The sequence below is a fragment of the Octopus sinensis genome, linkage group LG1, assembly GCF_006345805.1.
Source record: "Octopus sinensis linkage group LG1, ASM634580v1, whole genome shotgun sequence".
Classification (NCBI taxonomy): domain Eukaryota; kingdom Metazoa; phylum Mollusca; class Cephalopoda; order Octopoda; family Octopodidae; genus Octopus; species Octopus sinensis.
In genome coordinates, this window is record NC_042997.1 from 107,830,363 (window position 1) to 107,854,104 (window position 23,742).

Here is a 23,742-nt window from a genome sequence, read left to right on the forward strand (position 1 = left end):
TAATTATTACCATTCTACAACCTATTACCCCTTAGCCAAGGTTTATACCAATATCAGTAATTAAATGAAATCCTGTCTGTTGAGATGTTTTCGAAGAATAACATGTTAATAACATAACGACGTCTTTTTTTTTTACTTTTATTTACTCCTCTGATGAGATTTTGCCCCCACCCAATGAGCAGCAGCAGCAGCAACAACAATTCAGAAAAATGTTCAATGGAAGAATGTCTTGTTCAAATAGAGAAAAGAGCCCCTTCACCGATTTACTGGATTTCTTCATTGGTATTTCGTTAATTGATGTCGTTAATGAGACTTCTACCCTTTATTAACTTACAGGATCCTATCATATCTTAAAGATATTGCATTAATTATGCCATCGAACAACAATAAGCACAACATCTCAGATTAAACAGTTCATATAGCAGGTCATAGGGGTCAAACAAACAGCGACCGGTCTTTCAAGCCTCATTAAAATTTAGTTGCATTTCAAGAATCGATACTCACTCAAAATATGGCCATCGATCTCCTTCCGATATTAATCTGGAAACTTCGCTCGTTCCTCCGGCGTTTTGTATACCAATCACAACGGTAACGATTAACGATGCAATCATCACAATAATCTGGAACACATCGGTCCAAATAACGGCGCGTAAACCACCCTACAACAACAACAACAACAACAACAACAAAATGTTATAAACCGTTTTTTATTGTTTTTAGAGGTGTTAAAATAGAAGATATGCTGCCAACGGGCAACGACGCAGCCATACACACACGCGCGCTCGCAACACACACACACACACACGCGCGCTCGCACACACACATATTTGTATATATCTATGTATACAAAAACAATTATATATGTATACACACCACTATGTATGTAGAAAATCATACACACACTGACACACAAACACACACACTTATAGATACGCATATGCATAGGTATATACGTACGTACGTACATATGCGCACACAGACGAATGCACGCGCGCGCACACTCACACATATATGTAGAAACACACACATACATACATATATATATATACATAGCTACTTACGTACGTGAATACGTATACATATGTACACACACCACCACACACACACACGCGCGCTCGCACACACACATATTGTATATATCTATGTATACAAAAACAATTATATATGTACACACCCACTATGATATGTAGAAAATCATACACACACTGACACACAAAACACCACACTTATATACGCATATGCATAGGTATATACGTACGTACGTACATATGCGCACACAGACGAATGCACGCGCGCGCACACTCACACATATATGTAGAAACACACACATACATACATATATATATATACATAGCTACTTACGTACGTGAATACGTATACATATGTACACACACACACACACACACACACACACACACAAACATTATAAAGTCTCACGGCGGTTCAATCAAGGAAGTAGAAGCCCGGATGGAGTCTCCTGACGAGCCGTCTCATAATTTGATTACGCTCTTCAGAGAAAAATTCACGACCTCCTCTTCTATTCAACAACATAAATATATTGCTATATAAAGTTGTATATAAGTTTGTTCAGCGCAGTATACAAGCGTGGCCGATCATTGTATTATCAGATGCATGAAACTTATAGAAGTTCGCACATAACTCCTGCGTATATTAAATGGTGCTTATCTTAATGGCGTACAGTTTTGCTGATCCACCAATAACGACAGTATCCAATATATTATATAATATATATATATTATATATATATATATATATATATATATATATATATATATATATATATATATATATAAATAAATATATATATATATCTATATATATATATATATATATATATATATATATAATATATGCAAATAAGTAAACAGGATGTCAAGGTATTAATGCAATACGGCCGTTTCAGGCAGCTCCATTAATCGTGTGTGTGTACACAACACACACACACACACACACACACACACACACACACACACACACACACACACACACACACATATATATATATATATATATTTATAAAATTTATTATTCTTTAACAAGAACAGTATTGACAACGACTGAGAAGCTTCGGCCTTCGAAGCCATCGTTAGACTTGCTTAGTTGGCCGAAGCTTCGAAGTCACAGTAAATACTACCATTTTTCAAGAATACTAAATTTTTACTCTACAAAAGTATCGAGTAATCTTTCACTTCAATGTAAAATTCTTTTTTAAAAAAACATACTTTGATATGTATGCATACTTACATATATACTTACATATATACTTACATATATACATGCATACATACATACATACACGCACATATACATACATACATACATATATATATATATATATATATATATATATATATATATATATATAATATATATATATGGTAGCTATTCCCATACATAACATAAATACATACACACATATATTTAAACTAAATTCCGTTCTTGTATCTCGAGTTTAACGTAACATCGATCATCAGTTAAAAATGCCCCTCACGCAGCACCATCTTTGTGTAGTAGCAGTAGTGGTAGTAGTAGTAGTAGTAGTAGTAGTAGTAGTAGTAGTAGTAGTAGTGGTAGTAGTAGTAGTAGTAGTAGTAGTAGTAGTTACAGTGAAGTGAATGTCATTTGTGGCTGTATATTTAATATTAGATGCAATCAAATTGTCTGGAAGCTGTCATGATGCTTTGATGACTGAAACGGTAGAATGATTGACACTATCGTATTAAAGCGAGTACCTTGACGTTCAAATCCCATCTCAGTCCACTTTCATATTTCTAGGAGCGATAAAATCTGTACCAATTTTGTATTGAGGTTGACTTAAATGGTTGTATTTTCCCCTCAGTGCCAGATCCTGCACCAGTGTTAGATATCAATGCCATGTTCTTTTTTTGTTGGGGTGCATTAAAAATTTTATAAATCAATAATCAATAAGCAACAATAAAAATAAAAAAGAATTAATAAAAGAACAAAGATAAAAAGGAACAAAATGCATAAAAGAAAGAAAAGAAATAGAAGCGAATTTGCTTGATCAGTGTTTCCATGGAAACTTGTTTAATGGTACTTACAATGGCTGTGTATAATGTGCAGATAATTCCTGCCAAGGCGATAGCAACAGACGTAGGTATCCCGGTTGCTAGGGTAACAACAAAAAATGGAATACAATAGAAATAATTTCGAAATAAATAAAATACAAATATAAAGGAAAACAGTTTTATGTTTCAAAGAAAAAGAAAGAAAAAAAAGGAAACGATTGGGTTAAACTTGGCGCCAAACCTTGGAAAATTAACAGTAGTAGCAGCAGCAGCAGCAGCAGTGAACGAGGGAGTCTCTACGGAGTCACCCGACTCGCTAGAAACAGAAGTTAGTTCTCCCTTAAACTCTGCCCCGCGAATGTCTTAAATAAATAAATGATCAATATTGTTTGATATACAGAAAGACAGGATGGTCTCGGCTGGAAACCTTTGAGAAGGACTGATGCAGGACTTAACAGCAGCAGCAGCAGCGATATACTGTTGTCAATGACAACAAAATCAACAATTATAATTGTACAATACAGAAAAACAGCAAAGACAACAGCACTAACAACATAAACAGCAAACAGGATTTCGTGATGTTCATGCATTATGTGAAATGGTTAGTGTAGCAATTCTATGATGGCTGTAAACGGACAACATGGGTCCAAACCGCTGGGAAATTGTTCTTTTCCCACAGTATTATGGGATTTAAAGAGGGAGTGGGTTGGCCGTATATATTTTTAGTAGTTAGGATGAGAGGAAAACACGAAGTGTGGAGAGAAATGGAGCCGATAGTGTAAGGTGTTCAGTGCACCGGTCTCGAATGCCTGGCAGTTTTTAACAACTTTTACTTCTTCACAGATGCAACAGACCGATTAATGATTGAAGAACTTTCCCATTAAATCTAAATCAGTTTTATTAAAAACATTTGAAAAGAAAAAGAAATAATTACAAACACTTGTTTCATAAAGTTAAAAACAAATCAAAACTAGATATAATGATGAGACATATGTAGAGGATGCAAAATAACAAGATTGGAAACAAAAAGAGAAATAAAATTGGGAGGAAAATAGTGAGAAGAACAAATGATAGAATGAAAGAATAAAGAAAAATTATTGCAGCATGCGATGGCAAAATTCCAATGAATTCGAAAGTTGTAAGCTAAAAATAGTTTGAATGAAAAGTTATTTAGTGGATAAAAAAAGTATGGAAGAAGAATTAAAAGAAATTACAAATGGAAAAAATAATGAAAAAATTTAGCAGACACCGGAACAAAAATTCCCAGAAAGATCAGAATTGGCTAAATTAACATAAAAAAGGGTTGTTATATCGGCGGGACCCTCTGCTTGGTACAATTATGAACACACTCATTATCCAGTGTGGTTTTCTTTCGTTTGCAGTAGTGTGTGATTTTGAGGAGACTAGGTTGTTATATATAACAAGGTCTAGTAAAGGCAAATGTCTAAAATGTTCCAATAATTTCGAATAATGTGAAAAAGGGAGATCGATCTTAACAGGAAAATAACTAGAAGCAATTGTTTTTGGTGGGTGTTGATGCTGGTGGATAGAATGAAATACTTGTGCACTACTAGAAGTTAGTGGGGTATCTGGGCTGCATCAAGGTAGATTATGGAAGGCGAACCTCACTTTATGTTATCTGGAACCATCGAAGATGTCCATTACGTGTGGTCGTAAGATAAATAAAAATTGATATAGATGGACGAAGGGGCGACATGAAGGAAGAACATTATCAGTGACGGTAGGATGATAAAAGTTGATACAAGTGGTTAAAGGAACAACAGAGGGTTGTCACTCAACGTCTGCTGACAAATGAGACAATCTATATTCCAAATAAAATCTTCCAAGGGGAAGTTTATAATTTATATGAGATATTGGTTCTAATGATGCAGAAATAATTATTAATCCCCAAAAGATTAATATGGATGATAGAAACGAGGCTTGGAAACCTAATTCCAAATGTTGCAAAGTTTGTCTAAGGAAAACAAAAAACCAAAAAGACAAAACATGCAATATATATGTAACAAAACCCTCATGAACCAAAAACCCTTAAACAAGTATTTTGAACCTCTATGAAGGACAATCACGCAATATCAATAAATGGTATGGTATATACAACGAAAGTACCTTAAACCAAGAAACTAAGAACTCCAAAACAAGTTCATTAGTATAAGAACTAGAATTTCAATGAAAGGTAACTTAGAACCGTGATAACACAAAATATAAGCACATGACACCTATACACCCTATCAGCTACCTAACGGATATCATAACGGTTTTGACACCTGGTCAGTACCATTATATCCAGCGGTGTCAACAGCGTTGGAAAACATAAACACTGCCTAGAATTAACGAACCAAAAGCAAAGGCGAAACAGTGCAATAAATCCAGACGTTTCTAACTGTTCCTTGTTACAAATACAAGCATAACATCTTAAACATAAATCTTACCTTTAGCTATGAAGCACAGAAAAAATATAAAAAAACAGAAATTTAATCAAAATGGATATTGCCAGCCCAAGAACTGTAGAACTTAAAACCCATAAAACACTAAAACGAACTAGCGAACTAAAACTATTGAACTGAATTTAGTGAACATAATCAAAAACACACGTTGCCGATACATAGAACGGAAAAAAAATTATAATCATAGACATAACCAATCTAGAACTGTAAACATATAGATTAGTTAAAGAACATTAACCAATAAAGATTGGTTGCCAACAATCCATAACGCGAAACAATAAAACGCAAACCAAACATAAACTGATACAATAACATAACACACACACGTGTGTGTGTGGAGACTGAATTCAAACCACGAAAGACGGAGGGGATGGCCTTGAAGTAGACGATTTTAAACTAATGGAGACAACACACGCATATCGCCTGAGGAAGCACAACTAGATCTCATTATGCAAACAAATAGTTATATAATCAAATACCTGTATTCTTGGAGAACTATGTTGCGTTGAAACAACTGTAGCGATTAAAAATAACTGTCCAACCATACTCCTTGTTGACTCCAATTCCTTCAATTATATATATATATATATATATATATATATATATATATTAGAGGGAAAAGAACAACAAAAACCAAAGCAGGACAGTTATCTCAAGTCATTTAGAATATTTAATTAGGGTAAGGTGAATTTGAAGTCTTACAGCTGTTTCAGGGATATCCCAAAAGATAGGCTACCATGTCCGTACACTGGATATTCCGTCATCCAGTGGGTATGTATGAAAGTTCTAGGAAGGGAAATATATATAAGTGGAGAACCTCATGAGAAGTTCTAAGGCTTCCATGAAAATTATAAGAAAAATCTCCAACTGACTTATGGCAGTGAAACATGAGCTCTCAGCACTGCCATCATGAACTGCCTGATTGTAGGTCAACTGAAAATGGAACAAACGATGCTCGGCATCACATTGCAGGACAAGAAAACCAACAACACACGAAAGTCAACGTCATGTGTGTGTGTGTGTGTGTGTGTGTGTGTGTGTGAGTAATTATATATATATGTGTGGGTGTGTGTGCGCGTGTGTGTATGTGTATGTGTGTGCGTGTTTGTGTATGTATTTATGTATATATTATTGACAGTGACCCCTTATGCAACAAAAACATTTAAAAACAACCCAAGTTTGCACGATAAGTTCTGACTTTGGGCTAAAAGACTCCAACAGTTTTAAGAGTCACCACCAACTCCAAAGTAGTTTCTTATTTCTTCAAGAGACCAATTCTTGGCTAGGAAGTTGGTTTTTGGACAAGGGGACCTACAATTGACACATTACATGAAGACAACTCAGTTTTGGAGGGCTTTCGAAGGTCATGACTACAATGTCTCCCTCAAGACCAAACGGAATAAGAAACGAACGACAGATCACTGCTTTGAATGGAAACCAGTTATATATATATTGTTTATAGTAGTGAATCACATCAATACACGACGTTTTAAGCTGGGTCTGGACTGGACCAGCAAAAATGAAGTTATATGCCTCGGAACACAGCGTCTCTCGTTGTATAAAACATGTTATCCTCTAAACTAATGAGCTTAATGGTCTAATCACAAATTTCCGATTCTCAACTCATTATCAGCAGTTAGGCTTTATCATTAACCTGGTTGTGATGACAGCTAATTTATCACTGACTTTTGGGATGGGCGGGAGAATCACACAATCCATTAGGATTTAAATTGATTATCGCGATGACTTAAGTTTTGTTAACAGGAAAGATAAACAGATACGAAAGCAAATAGATGTGTGTGTGTGTGGGTGTTCGATATATATATATATATATCTATATATATATATATATATATATATTTATATATATATATAATATATATATATACTATATATATACGAGGGGCGTTCAATAAGTAATGCCCCTGACCCACTTCCCATAGCAGTAGAGCAACGAAACTTGGCACAGTTATTAGTCTTTTTCTACATAGGAACCACCCAGAGTTACGCATTTCTCCCATTGTTTGATGCAGCTCTGGAGACCGTTTTTGTAGAAGACCCCAGCTTGGTCCTCCAACCTGAACGTGACTTCAGAAATCAAGGCTGCATCATCTGGGAAACGCTTTCCTTTCAAAAACAACTTCATGACTGGGAAGAGGTGAAAATCAGAGGGTGCAAGGTCAGGAAAGTAGGGGAATGGGGGAGGAGTTCATAGCCATACGCCTGTGCTTCTGATCTGGCGACAAGCGAGTTGTGGACCGGAGCGTTGTCCTGCAGGAGGAGGATGTCTTTGCTGATCTTGCCCCGCCTCTTGATTTTGATAACTTCTCTTAATTTCCTCAAAAGTGCAATTGTGGTACCCTTTGCCACGAAATCTGTCATCACTACTCCGTCCTGGTCCCAGAAGACTGTGAGCATGACCTTGCCAGCGGAGGGCTGCACCCTTGCCTTCTTTGGAGGGGGGTGCTTCCACTGCATTGACTGGGCTTTAGTCTCTGGATCATCGTGATGGACCCAGGTTTCATCCTGTGTAATCAGTCTTTTGAAAAATTTTGACTCATCTTCTTGGCACATCTCCAAATTCACCCTCGAGCACTCGACGCGTTCTTGCTTCTGGAAAGGCGTGAGCAACAACCTGGGAATCCATCTGGCAGACACCTTTTGCATATGCAAATGGTCATGAATGATAGTTTCCACAGACCCGGTACTAATCTTGACCTCATGGGCTATTTGGCGAATAATTATGCGTCGATCTTCCAAAATGGCAGCCTCAACTTGACAGACAGATGCCTCATCAATGGCAGAAGGGGCGACCAGATCTGGGAGCTGTTTCCACAGAGTTCCGACCATGTTTGAATTCACGATGCCAGCGTTTTACAAGGTTATATGATGGGGCATCATCACCATAAGTTACTTTCGTTTCATCAAAAGTCTCCCGTGGTGTGCGTCCTTTCAAATACAAAAACCGGATCACTGCTCGACACTCAACATGCTCCATTTCACACTTGACTCGGTTCAAACACCTGTAAATCAGAAACCACAATTAATTCAGAGCTGTAATTTGCCACTTACTCTATAGAGATATAAATGATTGCACATGCAAAATTTCAGCTAGATCAAACAACTGCAAGTGGGTCAGAGGCATTACTTATTGAACGTCCCTCGTACATATATATATATATATATTTATATATAGGGAGAATTCGCAAAAGAAAAACAACAAAAGACGAAGACAGGTGGTGTAGACAACAAACAGATGTATTAGTATAACGCTCGGGAAATGAAAAAGTTTTTAACGTTTCGAGCCTACGCTCTTCCACAGAAAGGAACACAGAAAGAAACAAGGAGAGAAAATAAACTGTGTAGTGGCTAGCGATTTATCATGGTGAATGCCGAACATAAGGGTCACACAGAAGAGCTAGGAAGAAGGGGAGATAATAAAGTAGTGGTGATCTCCAAACGAAGGTAAGCGTGTGTGTGTATAAGAGTATGTATGTGCGTGTGGATGAGGACTGTTCACCTTGACGTGTGCGTGTGTGTATGTGTTGGTGTGTTGATGTGGGGCTGGGAAGTGGTCAGTGCTAGTGTGTGATTGGTGGTGTGATGTGATGTGGTGTTGTGTGGTATGGTGGTGTATGGTGTAGTGGTTTGTGGTGGGGTGTGATGGTGTTGGGAGGGTGGCGAGCTGGCAGAAACGTAAGCGCGACGGGCGAAATGCTTAGCGGTATTTCGTCTGCCGTTACGTTGTGAGTTCAAATTCCGCCGAGGTCGACTTTGCTTTTCATCCTTTCGGGGTCGATAAATTAAGTACCAGTTACGCACTGGGGTCGACGTAATCGACTTAATCCCTTTGTCTGTCCTTGTTTGTCCCCTCTGCGTTTAGCTCCTTGTGGGTAATAAAGAAATAGGTGTTGGGAGGTGGGAGAGGCGAGAGTGGGGAAATCAAGGGTGGGGTGAGGGTTAGGCTGAGGGTGGTGGTAGAGGTGGGATATGTGGGAGTGGATGTAAGGGATGGGGTGGAGTGGGATGGATAGGGAAGGTGGGGTTGGATTGTGTAGGGGTGGGGTGGGATTACGAGAGAGGGGTGACGATGAAGGGGAAGGGAGAAGATGGGTAGGAGTTAAGAGAAGTAGGAGTCGGAGCAAGAGAGGAGAGGTGGGTGGGAGGAAGTAGGTATGAGGGGGAGAGAGGTTAGATATAGAGAGGAGGAGAGTTGAGCCCATGTGGCACAAAGGAGCGAAGAGAGAAGATTAATCCCTGTTCACGGTGCAAACGGGAGTCCGGATGACCCCTGTGCAAGGACAATCCGAACACAGAGTTTAGAGGGGCCAGGAGGGAAGGAGAAAGAGTTGAACAAACGAAGCGTGTGGTTGGTGTCATGGATGTGAAAGGGGGGGGACCACTTGGGGGGCAAGGACAAGGTCAAGATACCTGGAGATGAGTTCGGTGGGGCAGTTGCAGGCGGAGACGAGGTGCGGCCAGTGTTGTTAGTTTTGTGGATTTTGGGGAGGAAGTAAATAGTAGGGGTGCGTGGGGTTCGGACAATGAGGTTGGAGGCGGTGGGGGGCAGACGGGAGGAGGAGATGAGGTCATGGATAGTGGAGGACACCGTCTGTTGGTAGCTGGGCGTGGGGTTGGAGGGCAGAGGGCAATAGAAGGAGGTGTCTTGGAGTTCGTGGAGAGCTTCTCCCTTGTAGAGGTCCACGCCCCACACCACCACGGCTCCACTCTTGTCGGCCGGTTTTATGATGTCAGTGCGGCGTCGGAGATATCGAAGGGCCGAGAGTTCGGCTGGGGAGATGTTCAGATGACGGGGACGCCTGGAAAAGTTAAACCGGTCCACAGCGCGCTGGCAGGCGCCCGCAAAAAGATGGACTGCTTGGAATCGGCCAGGAGCTGGCGTCCACAGAGATGGTCGAGAGAGATGGAGAGTATGTGTGCGTGTGTTCGATATATAATATATATATATATATATATATATATATATATATAGAGAGAGAGAGAGAGAGAGAGGAGAGATGGAGAGTATGTGTGTGTGTGTGTGTGTTTGTATGCATATGGTGGTGGTAGTGGTGGTGGCTCTCTGTCGTTCGACGATGAGTATTTAGTTGTTAGAATTACCTGCCCTTGAATTAACGAGTAAGTGGGCGAGTATTCCACAAACATGCTTACATAATTCTTACCACAGTTCTCATGTAGAATCAGCGTGGCACATTGTGTGACAAGGCTGCACCTTTCTGAATCACAGATACAATCCTGTTCGACAGTTTTTGATATTTGTCCAAGATTCCCTGTAGTAGGGACGAACACAAGACCTCCTGTTTGCGAAGCGAACTTCTCTACCATTTGGCCATTATACGCCTGTGTGTGAGTTTTATCTTTTACTTGTTTCAGTCGAATCTAATTTTTAGTCGAATCAGTCGACCGTAGTATTTGTTTTTGTTTTACAAGCTTGGTACTTATTCTATCGGTATCTTTGTAGGGCTAGTGTTGCTTTCAAGTTCTACGTTCTAATTTATAGTAGAATTAGAAGGTGTTGCCGAAAACAGGCAATTATCAAACAATGAAATAAGATCATAGAAATGGAAAATCTGAATTAATTTATCATTTTCATTCATCACCAAATTCACACACCAAAACAATAGGTGGTTTCGGTGGTTGCAGGGTGTATAATTAAAATGTCATTGAATGCATCGTAGATTTACCAGGCAAAAGGATTTCACCACAGTCATCGACTTTTACTCCCTCACACCCATGTGTACGCACAACAGATACACAGGTAAATGTTCACGCGTATACTCAAACCACACTGCATATAAATATCCATAGCGTCGGTCAGTCGCACTTGGCAATCCAGTAATGGAAAAATATGGCGACTCTTCTCTGTTAGTAGAGTTAAGAAACTGTCTCAATTTGGTTTGTTGGTGGTGTGCAAAAAACAACAAAAACAAAACAAAACAAAACAAAAGACAAACAAACAAACAAACAAAAGAACGAAAAACACTCAAGCACTGGGGATGATGTATCTTTTACCGGGGACATAAACGCACACCAACACTGGTTGTCTGGTGGTGGGGAATACACACAGACACACAGACAGACAGACAGACAGACAGACAGACACACACACACATCTTTTCTGTGTTCCTTTCTGTCGAAGAGCGTAGGCTCGAAACGTAAAAGATTTTCTCCCTTCCAGAGCTTTAAACTAATACATGTTTGTTGTTTACACACACGTCTTCGTCTTTTGTTTTTTTTTTGTACGAAAAGAATAATTTGCGAAGATACCATTGACACTGTTATTATCTAGTGAAACAATTTTAAAATGATAATAATAGAATCAATAATATAAGCAATTGCGGGCCCCCAAAAGGTACGAAATCCTTCAGATATATATATATATATATATATATATATATATAGCGAGGGAGAGAGAGAGAGAGAGAGAGAGAGAGAGAGAGAGAGAGAGAGAGAGAGAGAGAGAGAGAGAGAGAGAGAGAGAGAGAGAGAGAGAGAGAGAGAGAGAGAGAGAGAGAGAGAGAGAGAGAGAGAGAGAGAGAGAGAGAAAGAGAGAAGTTAGCGTAGTGAGGAAAGGCAAACAATTAGTCATGGCAGAACAAGAACGTTTGATTTCACTTAATTCAATTTAAAAAAAATTTGCTACATAACGAATGGTAAAAATAGTACGAAGTGGCAAAGACAGTCTCTGACAGCTATTGGATCCTCGTATCGAGTGAAGACTCTATAAGTCGAGTACTCGGTCATCGGAGAAATATAGGTTAAACAGTGGAGAAAAAGCTCCTCATCAATGATATTTGTTGTGGTTCATTATGTCTTGGAGGGTAGGAGGGTAGGAGGGTCCAATTAAATCCAGCTGGATCGGGTTTTCTTCAGGTAAATCCACGATCAGAAAGAGTGGTTAAGTGGTAAGGCAAGGTGAAAAGAGGGAAAGAATTATGCAGTACTCCATATTGAGGGAAAATGAAATTGAATGCTATTAGATCCAGCGTTGTACATGGAATAAGGATACATTCTGGTGAGAGCAAAGCTAAACAGGTAAGAGGTATTCATAGGATATACATTGTTTAGTGTATTGAAGAGTCTTCACTTCAGAGGAGAAGTGAATGTTAGCAGTTTTCACTCTCCCTCTGGAGTGAATAGCCTTCAATATACTGAACAATATATATCCAATTCTTTCGATGGTTTCAGTCATTAGATGCAGCCATGCTGGGGCACCACGCTGGAAGATTAGTTGATTACATCAACCCCATTAATTATTTTATGGTCACAGAACGATGAAACACAATGTTGAACTGTGTAGGATTTGAACTCAAAGACTAAGGGACGTAATTAAAGACCAGAAGCTGTTCCGTCCGACGCGCAACCGATTCGTGCGAAAAGGTACTTCTTATTACTCGAACGAGTGATAGTCTCGAACGAGCACAACCCCCACCAAATGAAACAAACAAAAAAAAAAGAAAAAAAAAAGAAAAGGAAAAACACGAACCCACCCCCAGCAAACGTAGTACAGAGTATAAGATGGGAAATGTTTATAGAATTATTAAACATTTTTGCAATGAAGTTTATGTTGAGAAGTGAAAGTGAGCTACAGATATTCATTGATTTATTCGTTGGGAATTGTAGAACCCATCACAAATATTTAATCTTTTGCGACATTTCCTTTGTTTAACAAGTCACTAAACTACTTTCAAGCGTTATCTAAACCTCTAAACTAATTCTTGTTATTATTGTTGCTGTCCTATTAAGTTTCGAGTTATTATAATCTCGTTAAAGCTGCGGTAGGATTGACGAAATGAAGAGGAAACAGTGTTCATATAGGATCACTGGCTAACGTCAGTTGTCGTCACTTGGACGCCTTCAATGTAAATATTCAACATCTGAGACTGAACTCAACTGCAATTAAATAAATGAATGAAACATCGCTGTAATGATAATTGCTGCATGAAAAAAAACAGCAAAATATCAAATTAGGTTACGTTAGATAATTAATAAAGGCAAAGAAAGGAAATAACGAAGGACGAAATAATGAATGATAGGAGGGTTAGGGGTAGGGTTAGGGATAGGGATAGAAATAGGGTTAGAGTTAAGTGATAAGGCTTGAAGCCAATTTTATTGTGGGAATATATCTCTATTCCATTTTATATTTAGTTGGAGAACCTGATGACAAATTATCCGATATCACTGACCGGGCGGATATTTAGTATCCACATAATTGGCTAAAAACAAACAAAATTGACGAAAAAAATGCGTACAAAATAAAAAAAAAGGAAAAAAGCAGAGGAAATATATTTAATTTGTGAGGAAACGATAGTTTAGGAAACAATGCATAAGTATTTTTATACTGGTATTTAATTATTTTAATTGTATAGTGAGAGGAGGGAGGCATAGGGGTGACAGAAGCTTGTTAGGATCTCAGACTAGAGAGGGGAGAGAGAGAGAGAGAGAGAGAGAGAGAGAGAGAGAGAGAGAAAGAAAGAGAGAGAGAGATGGGGGGGGAGATGTGGAAAGTGCGTGGGTGGGGGAAATAATCAATTGTTGGGATTCTGCTCGATTCCTACAAAGTTTTGTAAGAAAATCGAATTTAAAAAGACATTTACAACAACAAACGCAGCTTTATATATGGAAGCCTGTAATAATGGAAGCCTGTACTTATGGAAGCATGTACATTAGTAATTCTGTTTATTTCTCGAATATTTGCGATGTTTCAGTGTTGCCTTGTCGGAGGTTTGCGCTCTCTGAGTGCCCTTGTTTGAAGTTATTTTCTTGCTGTATTTTCTTGGCTTCTATTGCTATGGATATGATTTAACGAGGACATTAATACCCAGAATAATGTGCAAAGAGATATAGTGTCACCATCGTTTTATATCAAAATATATATATAAAAAAAAGAAAGTTTAAAGCAAATCTTTCCGTCCTCCCCGTTTCCTCTTTTATTTACGTTTCACAAATGATTTCAATAAAAGCGAAGAAAATAACCAAACACTCCCTGATTAAACACTTTCTGATTTTGGTGCGAAATGGGTGTGTGTGTGTGTGTGTATGTGTGTGTGTGTGTGTGTGTGTGTGTGAGCCGGTCGATTAAATCAATGCAGGAAAGGATAAATGCAAAGACGACCCTCGGTGGGATTGATTTAAGAACGGAATAAATTCCACAAGGTATTAATTCAGATGCTCTACCGATTCTGTCTGTCTATTTTCTGGGAGATAGAAATCACTTTTTACCTTTAAACCAATTCCACAGATTCGAAAAGTGACAAACTCCGTTGATTAGGAACTGAGAAATAACGCAAGTAATTTATTCTGGCGCTCTACCGGTTCTGTCTATTAGAAGAATCAGCAGATTGCCAAACAAAATGGCTGGTTATTATATCTGTGTAGACCAACAGTGATTGAGTAGGTTATTAAGGCATTCCAACCATGATAATTGCCGTCATAGGTTACCTAGGACTACATTGTTTAAAGTATTCTTTTTATTGCAATAAAGCCATAATTTTGAGAGTGTGAGATTTGTTATTTCTAGCATGTCGAACGAGTACGTGGCGGCTCCCAAATTAGGACAATAATTATTGACACAAAGTAACAAATATTTTTTGGGAGAGGGAGAGGTGATAAAGTTGATTGCATTGGCCCCTAGTTTTTGACTGAGACTTTTTTTTGTTAACCTCGGAAAGGGTTTGAACGTAGGATGTAAAGAATGAAGATTACATACCATGGGACGATTTATCTGTTGCTTCAATGACCCTGCCAGCCATCAATCTTTGGTAAAGTTTAATTAGTAGTTTCAAATTTTGGCACAAGGCCAGCAATTTCAAGGAAAGGTGGGATGGGGGTAAGCCGATTACATCGACCTCAATGCTCAACTGAGGTCAACTGAGGCAATGCTCAATGCTTATTTTATCGAACCCAAAAAGATGAAAAGCAAAGTTGACTTCGGTGGAATTTGAACTTAGAATGTAAAGACGGACGAAATACTGCGAAGCATTTTGTTCGGAATGCAAAAGATTTTGTCAGCTCGCCGCCTTTTGGTGGAAAAATAATATTCACATAATAGGCACAAGGCCTGAAATTTGGGGTGGGGCTGATCGATTAAATCAACCCCAGTGCGTAACTGGTACTTATTTTTATCGATTTCTAAAGGATAAAAGGCATAGTCGACCTCGGTGGAATTTGAAGCCAGAATATAAAGAAAGGTGAAATGCCGTTAATCATTTTGTCGAGCGTGCTAACGATTCTGCCAGCTCGCTGATCTTTGGGTGGAAATAATAATAACATTTTTAAAAATCGTTATTTGCCCCATGTACAGCGAGATCTGGAACGGTTATTGGCATATTTATTCTGATACGACTTGACAGGTTCAGACGCAAAATATGAGGGTCTTTGTAGTGTACGTCATAGGAGAATAACTTACGATGGCAGTGTGCCCAAAAGACCGGGCCCAGTAAATTGTTTCAATATAATTACACAATTATTAATTCTATTTTAATTTAAAAGTCAAAAATATTAGAACGACGCTTAAAGACATTTCTTCTGTCTTTTCCTTTTTTTTCTTCTTTCGTCTTTTCTTTTATATAAATATAATTGTTTGTTCTTAAATTTTATCTTTTATTTTGATAATTATCGAACCAAAACTGAAAGACAATTTGTTAAAACGATTATAAAATATGCAAAACTAGGTTATAAAACGGTTCGATGTTAATTGTTATTATTTTAGTTCACTGGATTTACGTTGAAAATATGTTAAAACACCAGGTGGCCCTATGGCTGTTGAAAGTACGGTATGGTTGGGTGATCTGAGTTAAAGTCAACTCCTTAAAGTGTGCCATGGTGGGCGCCGAATTAGATTTGCTGGTCAGAAAATGCTAATTGCTTTTAATGTGCATTTCATCTAATCCTAGCTTGGGATTACTCATAATCCACTAGAAAATGTTAAACATATTGGGAAAACAACAATTTCCATAACCTTTGCTGGCCGTGCTATTTGATGCGTGTGATACGCGTTTCTGACTTATATAGGAGAATGTGTACAAGTAAAACGTGGGATGTAGGGATGTGAGATTCTGTTCTGGATGCTACTAAGAGAGTAAACTTCTCCAAAGGATCCTGGAGGATGGTGTTCACTCGAACGACGTTTTTTGACTTCCATATCATATCCAACAATGAAATGCGTTTGAAAAAAGTCGAGGTTAGCAGACGGAATATTCATGACGGAGGATTTAAGATGGAAGGTTTCAAATGGAGGGTTTGGGGATATAGAAATGGAGACAGGAGAGAGAAATTCAACGATTGCCTTTATCCTCATTCTCTAAGGCTTTTCGTTTGTTAGCGAAAATAAAACCCAAGGAAAAAAAAAAGGGTGAGAGAGAGAGAGAGAAAGAGCGAGAGAGGGAGACAGAGAGAGCGAGAGAGAGAGGGAGAGAGAGAATGAGATAGCGGGACGAGAAGAATGAGGGTGGTGACTAGAAAAAGAGAGAGAGAAGAGAAAGAGAGAGCAGAGAAGAGAGAGAGAGAGATAGAGAGAGAGAGAAAGAGAAAGAGAGAGAGATATTAATAGGGGTTACGCAGGTTGGCATCACAGCCCCGTTAAGATGAAAAATCTCACTGGATAATGGGATCAGATTTAAATACTCATTTCTGGTAAATAGCGTTGTTTCTGATGTTTTTAGGAAAGAAGAAAAGGAATTTCTTCTCTTTTTTGTTACTTACTGCATTTATTTTTAGGGCAAATACATCCATTTCGAAGGCAGAATTATTTTTATGGAATTGTATCTATGTGGAATTTATCTCAATTAGTTTTCAATTTCTTCATAATTTCTAATGGGGAATTTAAATAAAACTTTTCGGTGACTTGGCAATGGCGGAAAGTTTTGCACAAAATATTTTCCATGCGAAATATGAAAGTGTTTAGAGCAGGATTGTTTCTTTTACTCCTGAACGTTTTTTTTTCTTTAAAAAATCTCCGATGAACTTTCCTTTCCTTTCTACTCTCTGCCATGACCTGTTCCTACGATAAGAAATTCCGTGCAAGTATTCCGTTTCAACACAATCTGTTTGAATAAATTATTCAAATTAATTGTTACAATATTTGAAAGCCTGGACAAAGTCTTCGCAGCAAATAACTAATCTAAGAGATTCTATTCTAGGAACCCTGGTAGTTTGGAGCAAAAACCCCACCCCCACTACCATCGCCATATTAGATAAACATCGTATTTATTTAACCCCCACCCCACCCCCACCATTAGAAAGGCTGTAAATGTTCCTTTCATCTTTTATCTTTTACTTGCTTCAGTCATTAGACTGCGGCCATGCTGGGGCACCACTTTGAGGAACTGTTGTTGAACAAATCGACCCCAGTATTTATTACTATCATGTTTTTTAAAGCCTGGTATTTAGTCCATCGGTCTCTTATGGGGACGTAAACACACTAACACCGGTTGTCTAGTGGTGGTAGGGAACGAATACACACACACACACACACACACATGACAGGCTTCTTTCAGTTTCCATCTACCAAATCCACTCACAAGGCTTTGGTCGGCCCAAGACTATAGTAGAAGACGCCCAAGGTGTCACTTTTAGTTTCTGAAACAAAAAGTTAGTAAATTTAGTATTTTTCCTTTCTTGGACTAAAACCCAACACTATTCTCCTGCGCATCCACTTATCTTGGCATCACGCTAAACTCCGTGCGCAGTCGACCGCTCTCATGGCAATTACATAATTATTCTTACAGCAAACGATTTCCTGGTGCCCTGGCAATGCGTAGATTAGATAATAACCGATGTACTATTAAATGACGTTTGTACTATTTCTCTCCGATAACAATTGACATTCCACAAGCATTCTTCAAGCAGGATTCAAGACTATCACACCAACCACTGGCCTCAAGAATGCTAATTGATGGGATTAAAGAATTGCCACGGGACACGTGGAAAGTTAATATTCTTCAGAACATTAATGATGTCACTGATAAACAGTATCACTGTTGCTGGTATTGAGGTCGGCGAGCTGGCAGAAACGTTAGCACACCGGGCGAAATGCGTAGCCGTATTTCGGCTGCCGTTACGTTCTGAGTTCAAAATCCGCCGAGGTCAACTTTGCCTTTCATCCTTTCGGGGTCGATAAATTAAGTACCAGTTACGCACTGGGGTCGATGCAATCGACTTAATCTCTTTGTCTGTCCTTCTTTGTCCCCTCTATGTTTAGCCCCTTGTGGGCAATAAAGAAATAAGAATCGTTAGCACGCCAGTCGATTACTGGGATCGACATAATGGACTTAACCCTCCCCTAAAATTGCTGTCCTTGTACTAGAGTTTGAAATCAATATTATTGGCGTTCGAAGGCGATGAACTAATAGAGTCATTAGCATGCCGGACAAAATGCTTAGCGGCATTTCGTTCGTCTTTTCGTTCTGAGTTCAAATTCCGCTGAAGTCGATAAAATAAATACAAGTTGAACATCATTAATTGCTGTAAACGTCACAAATATTGCTGCAAAACGTCACAACTGGCAAGCAATAATGTCGTTGGTTACAGATTTGCAGGTAGATCAATTATTGGTTCATACTCATTTCTCATGGAGAGAGGAGAGAGGAGAGAGAGAGAGAGAGAGAGAGAGAGAGAGAGAGAGAGAGAGAGAGAGAGAAGTGTCTTTGATTGTTACAGAGAATTTGTTCAGAAAGCACCTGAAACCATGATAGGCAAAACCAGCTCAAAGCGTGCTGTGCAGTGGAATCGAACTTTTAACACAACAGCGGCCGCTCTTACCGCCATATATTAACGTATCCACATATCTTACCTGTTGATTATCGAGGCCTATTCGAACCTGTAAGAAGGCCATTCACTGTATTTTGTCACGAAGAAAATTTCTCGCCGAGGACAGATAGGTGTAGGTTCACCGAGTCAGCTCATAGCGCTCCCTAATAATATGTGCGGGATGCATGCATTTCGGAGTGGTTATCTCCTCTTCCGAATCAGAAGCCGGAAAGGGAGTCGCTGCGAACTGACACGAGAGACCGGTCCCTCTTATGATATTCCCGTAATCGTTCAATGATTTTGTTGTGTGGAAGTAGAACACCCCTATTGGTTGGCTCCTAATGGACTGTGCCACAATATACATGGACATACGCAGAGAGCCCTGTAAGGAGTGTAAAGCCGAGAGTTGGGTATTGTCGAGGGTTATTACCAGTATCTTGAGTAGAACGATTTGCCAGGACATTATTATTATTATCCCGTTGTATCGTACGTCGAACGTGCGATACAACAGATTTCTTGTGCTATTCCTGGGTCGCTGTAAATTACGGAATGACAGCTCTAAGCACTGATGTGTTCAAATACAAACTTGTTACCTGTTTAAATATGTCTGAGGCATATTCGTAAGACAGGCATTCACTGTATTTTGTCACGAGATTCGTTAAATCAACGTTAAATTAATCAACAATAAAACATCTGCAGAACTTAATACAGTCTTGAGTTGACTGGAATACCCCGTTTATGCACCAAAGATTAATGTAGAAGCTACTCAGAAGGCATTGTTTTGATTAGTGAAGCCTTATCAATACTCTCTGATGCGATTAACTCTGTGCGGGTGTCTTTAATGATAGACCTACTCCATCAGATAACCACAACGATGATGACGACCACCAACTCTCTTGTCACCGCTGCCTCTATCTTCCCCGGTACTCCACCATTGCCACTGCCACCCTACCATCACTGTCGCCACTACGGGGGTCGTCTGAGAAGTTCATAGGCTGACCAAGACACCCTCATAGAATGTGACCAAATGAGCCAACCTAGTCCCCATTGCGGTCCGCACACTTCTTCTCTAAGAATTGCAGTTCTTGAATCCCATTGGCGAAGAAGATTTCATCCGGTTGGTCAAAAACATCATCAACAACAGATACGACGCCATCATCACTGCGATACCGGTTCCCAGCCAAGTGTTTTTGCTGATGGGGGAACAGATGATAGTCAGATGGGGCGAATCCAGGTTAATAGGGAGGGTGATCAACCAGTTCAAAGCCATAGCTTTCATCCTATTGGTCAAAAAAGCAGCCATTGAAACCAAGGACTTGTGTGCTGGAGTATTGTCCTGATGAAACAAGACCCCTTTCATTAGTTTTCCTGGCCGTTTGGTCTCCATAACCTTTCGCAACTGACTAAGCAAGTCGACATAGTACTCTCCATTGATTTTGTGGCTCTTTTGAAGATAGTCAGTAAACACGATGTTTTTTGCATCCCAAAAGACTGAGGTCATCACGTTCCCTACAGATGAAAAAACCTTGGCCTTTTTTGGAGCAAGAGAGGAGGGGTGTTTCCCCTGCATGGATTGTTTCTTTGTCTATGGCTCCAAATGATGAAGCAAACACTCATCTTAGGTTAGAAACATTTTATGATCTGTCTCAAACAGTGTCAGATTTTCTCGTGATGTGATAAGCCTGCTGTGCTTTTCCTCAGGTACCAATAAACGTGGTACCCACCGAGCAGAAACCTTTTTCATACCAAGTTGATAGCGTAGAATATTCTCAACTTTCTCACAGGATATATTAATAGCATTGGTTATTTGATTTATGATCAGTTGCCTGCCACCCATCACCATAGGGTGGACATAATCAATGTTTTCCTCGATGGTGGCAGTTGCAGGACGTCCGGACCGAGGGTCACCTTCAAGACTCTCCCTTCCTAAATTCAGATGCCCACTTTTGCACTGTTGATAAAGATGAAGCATTATCCTCCAATGTAGCAACCATGTTAGCATGAATGTCCCTGGGGACTAAACCCTTTTTTGCAGATACTTGGTAACACCATGATGCCAAACTTTATCCATTTTTAATAGAGGTCACTAATAGCCACGAGTCTTCTTCGAATAGTCAGATGTCAGTTTGCGTAGACAGAAGCAATGAATTTAAATAAGAAGGGTTGTTTAATGTCTGCGAGTTTTCACTGCTCGAGCATCACTCCTTCATAGTCACCACCACCACCACACCACCACCACCACCACCACCACCACCACCACCACCACCACCACCACCACCACCACCACCACCACCACCACCGCCGCCGCCGCCGCTGCCGCCACCACCACCACCACCACCGCCACCATCTTCATCACCACCAGCACCACCACTGCCGTCGCCACGACGACGACAACGACGACAACGACGACCACGACGACGACCACGACCACCACAGAACTAGTAGCAGCAGCAGGTGCAGCAGCCGTTCAAGAATTTGGACCTGGAGATCTCCATTTCCAGCGACTTCGAGGGCCACCTCCCAGTGGTGTCGGGCGTCAACGAAGAGCCCTCGACTACAACAAGACGACCAAAGTTTTTTTTTTCCAACGTCTGGGGTCTCCCGCCCCCTAAACCCTAGACCATCACCTAATCACCCTTACCCGTCTTGTTGCTTAACAACAACAACAACAGATGCTAAACAAGCAAAAAGCAAACGGTAAGGGGTGGTGGTGGGGAGAAAAGAAAGGAGACTGAATTTAGAATGAAAAAAGAATAAAGACAGACTTACTTTGACTGATGGTAATGGCGGGTGCATAGATGACGACCGACATGTAGAATATCTGGAAGAGAGGAACAAATGGCAGCTCTGTGAAATCGCTTCAAGTTGCAGACAACAATTAGGAAATACGACGACATTATTATTGGACATTACTACTACTACTACTACTACTACTATAGGCACAAGGCTTGAAATTTTGGGGGAGACGACTAGTCAGTTAAATCGACCCTAGTATTTCACTGGTACCTAGTTTATCGACCCCCAAAAGGATGAAAAGTAAAGTCGACCCTGGTGGAATTTGAACTCAGAATTAAAGGCGAGCGAAATATCGCTAAGCATTTTGCCCGGCATACTAATGGTTCTGCCAGCTCACCGCCTAAATAATAATGATGATGATAATAATAATAATAATAATAATAATATAATAATAATAATAATAATAATAATAATAATAATAATAACAATAATAATAATAATGATAATAATAATAATATTAATAATAATGTGAACTTCCAACCTGTTTTCTCTTGAGGTCTCTGGGTGAGACTTGGAGCCAACTTGTACAAATATAAAGCAAAAGTCAAACATTGAATAATAATAATAATAATAATAATAATAATAATAATAATAATAATAATAATAATAATAATAATAATAATATGATGATAATAATAATAATAATAATAATAATAATAATAATAATAATATAATGATGATGATGATGATGATGATGATAATAATAATAATAATGATAATAATAAGAATAAGAATAAGAAGAAGAAGAAGAAAAAGAAAAGACAAATAAGAAACCACACGTGGTTTCTATAAATGTTTAACATTCTTGAATAAACTTTCAATAGCATAAATTTTACACACACGCACACACATATACACACATATGAACGCTTGCACGCACACACACACATACACATACACACACGTACACACACGCATACATACATACACGCATACACACACATACACACACACACACACACACACACACACACATATATATATATATATACATACACAGACGGTTATAAAACGAGGTGGCACTCCAAACTCATCTAGCAACATTACTATTAGCTTGGCTATTTCTGTTGTATCTGATGAGGAATGCTACAAATACTTAGGAGTAGATGAGAGTATTTCCAGTAACGGAACCGGTACCAAAGAGCGTGTAACCAGGGATCATAACATCAAAATAAAGAAAATGTGGTCCTCGGAAATTTCTGCACGCAATCAATCGGTAGCACGTTTGTCGTACCAGGCATACCAACTCTTGGATTAAATGTTTGGTGGATAAGATCCGAGTTATTATGTTAGAACCTGAAAATGGTTGAGCTTTTCTCGGAATTTCCGCATCAACAGTGATGTAGACACCTTTACTTTAAACGTAAACAAGGTGTCAGAGAATTTACGTCGATTGATACAACTTTTAAATATTGCTCTATATTTCTTCGAGAAGATCTAGTAATCCCCAAATGTCAAAGTCCTGCCATGGATCAAGTATGTTTACATGATGTAGATAGCATGATGAGAGTTGGAAAGGAGCTTCTCGGAAAGTATACCTGGAATGATGACCAAGGATATGCATCCTGAGAAGGTACACAACTCCAAAGTAATTGGTCATCAGAAGAGTATTTCTATACATACAAGTAAGAGGTTGTGCATGGCTATATTCCTAGAAGACT

The 23,742-nt window shown here is 39.1% G+C and overlaps 1 protein-coding gene and 1 long non-coding RNA gene across 2 annotated transcripts in view; one reads left to right on the top strand and one right to left on the bottom strand.

The window, feature by feature from the left end:
• The window catches only part of LOC115218890 (sodium-dependent multivitamin transporter), a 108,693-nt gene that overhangs the window by 27,413 nt on the left and 57,538 nt on the right, over positions 1 to 23,742 (bottom strand). The window contains exons 3-5 of the mRNA XM_029788889.2: positions 22,055 to 22,106; positions 3,084 to 3,151; positions 505 to 659 (exon numbers count right to left, since the gene is read on the bottom strand). Of these exons, the coding sequence (XP_029644749.1) occupies positions 505 to 659; positions 3,084 to 3,151; positions 22,055 to 22,106 (275 nt within the window). The remainder of the gene's footprint in view (positions 1 to 504; positions 660 to 3,083; positions 3,152 to 22,054; positions 22,107 to 23,742) is intronic.
• LOC118763809 lies at positions 9,972 to 18,993 on the top strand. Its single transcript, XR_004999559.1, has 3 exons — positions 9,972 to 10,133; positions 17,780 to 17,782; positions 18,984 to 18,993. It is a non-coding gene; the product is annotated as an uncharacterized LOC118763809 (long non-coding RNA).